General features: G+C 40.6%; 1 protein-coding gene across 2 annotated transcripts in view; it reads left to right on the forward strand.

Moving 5' to 3' along the window:
• The window catches only part of DCBLD2 (discoidin, CUB and LCCL domain containing 2), a 42,560-nt gene extending 36,269 nt beyond the window's left edge, over positions 1 to 6,291 (forward strand). For both annotated transcript variants that reach the window (XM_066619627.1, XM_066619628.1), the window contains 5 exons: positions 150 to 275; positions 1,931 to 2,024; positions 2,777 to 2,826; positions 3,244 to 3,381; positions 4,313 to 6,291. In XM_066619627.1, the coding sequence (XP_066475724.1) occupies positions 150 to 275; positions 1,931 to 2,024; positions 2,777 to 2,826; positions 3,244 to 3,381; positions 4,313 to 4,749 (845 nt within the window). In that variant the 3' untranslated portion in view covers positions 4,750 to 6,291. The remainder of the gene's footprint in view (positions 1 to 149; positions 276 to 1,930; positions 2,025 to 2,776; positions 2,827 to 3,243; positions 3,382 to 4,312) is intronic.
• Positions 6,292 to 7,421: the final 1,130 nt, after the last annotated feature.

Below are 7,421 nucleotides of genomic sequence, written 5' to 3' on the forward strand. Positions count from 1 at the left end.
AGTCTTAGCAGTTTAATTTTATTTTTTGGTGATGCATTAAAGTTATTATAATGGCTATTATAAACTGGATATTACTCTGCTTACCCAAAGGAAGCCACTTGGCTTTTTAATTAACTGCTTAACCTCTAGACTTTGATTTTTATTTAAAGGTCGACCTCAAAGACCTACAGTGCCCCCAGCACCCAGGAGCAGGAATGACTTTCCATTGCAGACTGATAAAACAACCTTTACTCCTGAGATCAAGAACACAACAGTAACTCCAAGTGTAACCAAAGGTACTGACGAATTGCATTACAGCAGCATAATACGTAGCGTTAATAGAAATCAAGGAACTTCCTATTTTTGATAATGTTTATTAACTATACTTTTAACATATAAATGCATATAATAGAGACTGATAGTTATATATAGCTGTGTGGTCTACAGGTCATACCATTTTTGAGTAGAAACCAGTGGCAGTCCTGGGGAGGAGCAAAGGTCCTATGGCACCACTGCTGTCTCAGCCCACCCTCTAGAGCAAGGGTGTCAAAGATATGGTCTATGGGCCGGATCCAGCTCGCAGAGCCATTTGGGGCAACCCCCGTGATCTGGGGGAGCTTTGGGGCTGCCCCACCCCCGCTTGCTCTGACCGCGACCGGAGATCTCCTCCAACTGTGGCTGGAGGAAAATTCCGAGGGCTAGGAACATGGCACGCAGCACCCCCAACCCTCAGAGTTATTTTCTCAAGTCCCAGAATGCCTTCAAGGGTCACCTCTGGGTTTTTGGAACACCCGGAAATGAACTTTTGTGGCCTTATGGGGCCCCAGAACATCATTCTGAGGGCCGGAGGCACCGTGCACAGCATTCCAAGCCCTGCAACTCCCTCTGGCCATGGCCGGAGCTCGCCCAGTGACTTCACTTCCTGTGTTCAGGTCACTTCCGGGTGCCACATTTGGAGTTCGGCCCTCAGCAGGTGCCATAATTCCAATGTGGCCTCCAGGATGAAATGAGTTTGACACCCCTGCTCTAGAGCCCTTCCAAGGGCCAGGGAGGACCTCTGCTGCATCTATAGGCACTCCAAAAGCCTTCTGAGGCCTCTGGAGTGCTGTGAACAGTACTTCTGGTTTCCGGAAAACCTGAAGTACTGTTTAATGGCGCTCTGGAGGGCTTAGGTTTTTGGAGCACTGTGGATGTTGCATGACTCCCGTATGGCTGATAAGTCTCCTCTTGGGGTGGGGACTGGCATGTTGCGTCCTGTGCCCCAGGGCAACATAGGGGTCCAGTCTGCAACTGGTAGACGCCTAGTAATTGGTAACCAGCTGCTGAATGAAAAGAATTGTTCACTATTTAATTACTATACTGAGAAGTACTAAAACTGGCAGGAAGTCTGGCTCAGTTGGTAGAGCTGCCGCCTTGTATGCCTGAAGATCTGAGGCTGCCAGTTCGAAACAACAGGAAGTACCCGAGAACTGATGACACGCTGAAATACTGATGAGCTGACCCTAGGCGGCAGAGAGGAGTTTCCGTCAAGTGGAGCGCGGGAGGTGAAGGACCAGAGAGAGGCTAGACTGGGAAGGAATCCAGCTGGAACAAGGAGTTCTATGAAAGACTAAAACTATTCAATTGTAAAAATCCCTATGGGGGTTTAGAACAGCCTGCCTATGTAAACTGCCTTGGATTAAAGTCTGAGGAGAAATCTGACGACCAAAGAAAGGCAGTATATAAATACCTGTATAAATAAATAAAACTGGTAACCAATTTGTGGTCAAGTTAAGGAGAGAGAAACCACTCTAAAACCGGTTTTGCTGTAATGGAGTGAAGGAGATTTTTTAAAATGGATGTTAAATGAATTATCTGGAATATTTGTATAAGTAAAAGAAAGGGGGTTTATCAGATTAGCTTTAAATGAGTCTGTGAACGTTTCCAAACACCTTTTTTTAATGGATTGCAGATGTAGCATTGGTTGCTGTCCTGGTTCCTGTGTTGGTCATGGTCTTTACCACCCTCATCTTGATCTTAGTTTGTGCCTGGCATTGGAGAAACAGGTAAATTTTGTATCTCCACATGAAATGTAATACAGGAACGGTTTGTTTAATGATCACAAGGATACATTCTGAGGAATGTGGTGTTAGGCAGTTTGCTGTTATGTGAAAGTGCACAGCACCATCTAGTGGGACAATCTGATATAGCCTGTTACTCTTAGCTACAAGCCTGTTTCAAATCTCCATTATAATCTTACGGGACTGTATATGTGTTCCATCATTGGCCAGAACATCATTATGTGGCATGAACCTGTATATGCAGGTGGAATGGGAAAAGTTCAAAAGTGATTTATTCAAGTTAAAGTGATTTAGTTTGTCCACTAAAATGATTAATACTTCAAGTTACATGTTTGCCTATGTTTCAAGCTTAACAATATTTATCAGTGTTAAAAGGGGACCTTTTTTGGTAGCGCAGTACATTATCTTGAACCACCACAGACGAAACTAAACTTTAGAAGGTTTGTTGAGACTCAGCTGCTACTACGTGATCCTTATAGAAGAAGTAAATGTGTACATTTCTTCAGAGAGGAATAGGATGCCTTTTTATTTAGATTAGTTATATATTTCATTTTAATGAAAACATGGCAGCTGTTGAAGGTGAAATAAGTGCAAGGGGACCTTTTGAGTTCTCTTTCGTCTTGGAAATACTTTTTAGGAAAATACTATGTCAGTGCCCGTTCTACCTCAAATAATAATTTTCTATTATCGTTTGTGTTCTGCATCATAATAAACCAAATTTGCACCAACTTTTCCAGAAAGAAGAAATCAGAAGGGACCTATGATATACCTTATTGGGATCGCACAGGTAATACTTCCCATTGTTCTTATTAAACACTGAGATCAAAATACATTCTTATAGTTTACTTCCGTCTAAAATAGCTGTAAATGGCTTGTTATCATGCATTCATGACCAATGCCAGCATTATCTGAGTCTCAGTCAAACTATATAGCGTTTCCTTCATGGTTTATATGCCAGCTGAAAATATTTTTATTCCAGGTGCCAGGAAAATATTTTTATTCCAGTGCGGTAAATTTTGCTGCTGATTAGCTGCTTAGTGTGTGTGTGTGTGTTCATACTTGTGTATGTGATGTTGTGTGTAGCTCATTATGCTATTGCTTTAAAATAATGTTGATTGTTAACGTAAGTGTCGTGTTGTGAGCTGGAAAGGTAGAATGGAAAAAATTTCATAAATTGTTTCTTCGTATTCAAATCTTTGTGTAGGTTGGTGGAAAGGGATGAAACAATTTCTTCCTGCCAAGTCTGCAGAGCATGAAGAAACACCTGTTCGTTATAGCAGCAGTGAAGTTAATTGCCTGAGGTCCAGAGACGTTACAGCCATGTTACAAACTCAGTCTGCAGGTATTTGGGTTTCCCAGTTTACGTTTGGGTGAAGGATGGACATTTTAAACCAGAAGAAAGTATTGCATGTTAAAAATTAAAAAGGATCTTACAGTAATGTAAGATTTTTTCATTTCTTCCCCCTTCTTTTTTAATTCTGTGCCAAAAATGGGTCAAACTTAGAGCATACTTGGGGGAAAATATGGTTCAGCTGTTAGCAAAGGTGGTGCAGTCCTCTCATAGAATTGTCCAGCTTTGGTTTTTTATAAAGGTGATAGTTTGCTTGAGAGCATGCCCGCATGAAAATCACATCCTGCATTGCAGCTTTTCACTTCCGAGAAGGATGGAAACTAACTATTACAGCTGGTTGGTTTTTCATTATGTAGCTGCTTCAAATAAATAGTTTCCATCTTCGTTTTCACTTGGAAGAAATGCAGCTTTTCCAATAATCATTTGAACAAGCCCTATGCCTTTTTAAATGGCTAATAAAAATGTAAGTCACAGAATATTTCATAGTGCTTCCTTATCATGACGGCTTTTGACTTCCATGCCTTTTTTAGCTTATAGGCCTAGAATAAAGCCTGTGAGCAACCACAGAATATAAAGCATTGGCTTGCTCTGTTCTTTGATTTTTTGGGTCAGTTTAGGTAGGGGAGTTGTTCAACACTGTCACCTTAGAAGCTCATGGAGCCACCCTTCATTTGAACCAGGACGTTTGTGTGAATGGTGTATATGTTGCTCTCCTAGTTCCTACAGTTACTGCAGAGTTACAGTGGCTACAGAAGTGGTTAAATACCACTTATGTGCTTCCTAAATGATCCTGTTAGAGATTTTTCATTTATGAACTTACCCTTTACAATGCATATGCTCCAATTTTTTTTTACCATTATGAAAGGCTCTAAAATTAAGAGTTGGAAAAAATCTTCTTAGAGATACTGGTCTCTTTGTACAGAGTACGCACAGCCCCTGGTAGGAGGAATTGTTGGTACACTTCATCAGAGATCAACTTTTAAACCTGAAGAAGAAACCAGTTATGCTGATACGGATCCGTACAATGCACCTGAACAAGAGATTTACCATGCCTATGCTGAACCACTACCAATAACTGGACCAGAATACGCAACACCAATAGTGATGGATATGTCTGGTCATCTTGCGGCCCCTCCTGGCATTTCTTCTGTATCTACTTTCAAGGCTTCAGGAAATCAAGCCCCTCCTCTAGTGGGAACTTACAATAAACTGGTCTCCAGGGCTGACAGTTCATCCCCTACCCACGTACTGTATGATACACCCAAGGGGATGTCCGGTCTAAATCCCTCTGATGAATTGGTGTATCAGATACCACAGAACATGCCACATTCCATGGGAAATAAAGAAGAAGTCAGTTAGAGAATGTGACTTGTAGAAATTGAAGATGACTTTTTCTGTCAAACAAAACGGGAGATCTGAAGCTCAGAAAAATGGCTACCCCATTTGAGGGTCTATACCAGAGCTTTTCAACAAGTAGTAGGAGTGGTACTGTTAGTGGTACTTCACATTATGGCAGCTCCATGGTGACCATGGAGCACTACCCTGCCTGACCCTAACCCCACTGAAAGTGGAGAAGAGTGGTTCAGTGGTGCACCAGTGGGCAAGATGTGGCTGTGCAGCTGCCTTGCCCTTCAAAATAAGCATGGTTTGGGGAAGAAGAGTGCAGAGCAAAGCCCTAACTCGGGGGCAAGCTACCCACTCCTGTGCACAACTGCTGTCTCTGGTGCACTGGTGGTACTCATGAAGTGGCACCTGCAAATGGTTGAAAAGTCCTGGTCTATTCACAACTACTGCTTTCTTCATAAAAAACCAATGGGCTTTCCATTCACTACTGACAGGCACTGCATTGTTTCTTAGACAGGCATGAGACAAAGATTCCTAATTACTGAGGGTAAATAATTGTTTCACTGCAAATGCATAATCAAAATTCGTTCTCCATGGCCTAGTGCCAAAAAGATCCTGTTCTCGAAGTAGAAAACAAATATCGTTGAGGTCACATAAGCCTCCGCACTAGTGTTTCCAACAATCAATATCTAACAGGCTGATCTTAATCATAAGACCATACATGACATTGTAAACTTAAACCGCTTATTGCACTTCCTATAAGAGCAATGAAAGGCAATTATTTCAACAGGGTTTTTAATAAATAAGGTTATCCTTAAGATGAATAACAGCTTCCTTCATCGATTTATTTAATGAAATCAATTGGTAGTCTAGAGTTATGCCACATCTCTGGCCAATATAGTTGCTGTGTGCCAGCAGTCTCCAGGGCATCATGTCACCTCAGTGCTGATGCATTGCCTCTTGTGTTGCTCAGCTGTGGCTAATCAAAACCTAGCATTTTTAGCAGTTTCTGTTTTATTACTTATGTTAGCCTTAAATCTACCAAGTACACTCTTTTGGGCCTCTAGGAATGCAGTTTGTGGTGGTTTAGGGCAAGGGTCTCCGAACTTTTTGGCCAGAGGGCTGCATCAAATGTCTGGCATGGTTTTGAGGGCTGGAAAAAAAATTTAAATATAAAATTTATATAAATTAGAGATGGAACTTAGATATTGGAATAAATGAAAGAATGCGCTCATTCATTCAACCTCTCTGGCCCTTAGAACACCCTCCAGATGCAACCAGAGCATAGTTCCAGTCATGTTCAGCAAAGTGGGCTATGGGCATTCAGGGGACAAGAGGCTGGCCACGGGCCAGATAGAGGCTCACCGCAGGCCACATCTGGCCCCTGGGCCTGGGTTTGGAGACCCCTGGTTTAAGGAATTTAACTGTTTATAGAATGTACAAAACTCTATTAACGTAATGTACAAAACACCACCTTCTATGGCTTCCTCAAACATAAAAAAGAATTAAGTGTTTTTCAAATAGATTCTGCAAGAGGGTAGAGGTGTTCAGCTTTGTTTTTAGCACAAGCACACTGATATAATGTACCTGTCTGTGGGTGTGTAAATTGGGGTTTCTAGAACACCCATAGCTGCACAACTTGGTTTTTCCCCCCAGTGTGCTTATGTGTATTTATATGCCTTAAGAAACAGTTGTATACAGTGACATCCTGGAGTCTTAAAAATGTGAAATCTGCTAACCATTAGATTAATGGGTACCAGTTTAAAAATATTGGCATTTGATATAACATGAGACACTTTGGGATTATTACCCACTCGATTCTGTAAATTCTTTGTGAATTTTTGGTTTAGCAGTAAAGGTACTTCATTTTCCACTGCCAGTGAAATTATCTTTCTCCAAGATTTATATACTTGAACTAGTTAGACTTTATGCATGATGAAAACTGAAAGTATAGCTATATTCATACGACATCACAAGCCAAATTCCATTTTGCCATATTTGAATGCGTATCAAGAAAAAAGCACAGCTTGGCTTATGATATGAAAAAGATGCTTTGTTTTATTGTAGTGTAATGGCACAGTAGTGAGGATGTTAAATAGATAAATGATACCCTGCAATCAGCAATAGCCCAGTTTTATGGACTTTAAATGTTTTACGAACTTATAATTCAAAGGAGCATTGTGTATTTTTCTGGTGGTTTGTATAGTTGAATGCACAATATTCCAGTGTAGCTTAGCTAGCAAGGTTAATCACGACAATCACAGCTCTTAAATGGAAGTATCCCAAACCTTTAATTTCAAAAGTATAAGCATATAGGTTGCTTTTGTGCCTTGTTCAATTTATATTGTGTTTTTAATTTATAAAAGTGATGCATAACTTATTTTTATTCTATAACTGCGGTACACCAAGTCTAAATGCGTGACCTAAGAAAACATTCAGAGTGTGTGCATATGAACTGTTCCATGGCCTATTCTATAAATATGACTGTCAGTGTTAGTTCACTAGATTCTATTGTCTCATTCTTATAAATTGGCATCTTTCATAATGAAAGTGACACTTGCAAAATTGGTGGGGCTTGTGTGTGTCTTGCACAGACCAATCACCTTGGTTCTGTTTTTTGTTAAAGACTGAAATCAGACAGAAGTTTAAATTATTCAGAATCCTATACCATTCAGTTGTATTAAAAT

This window comes from Tiliqua scincoides, chromosome 3 (assembly GCF_035046505.1).
Source record: "Tiliqua scincoides isolate rTilSci1 chromosome 3, rTilSci1.hap2, whole genome shotgun sequence".
In the NCBI taxonomy this organism is placed as follows: domain Eukaryota; kingdom Metazoa; phylum Chordata; class Lepidosauria; order Squamata; family Scincidae; genus Tiliqua; species Tiliqua scincoides.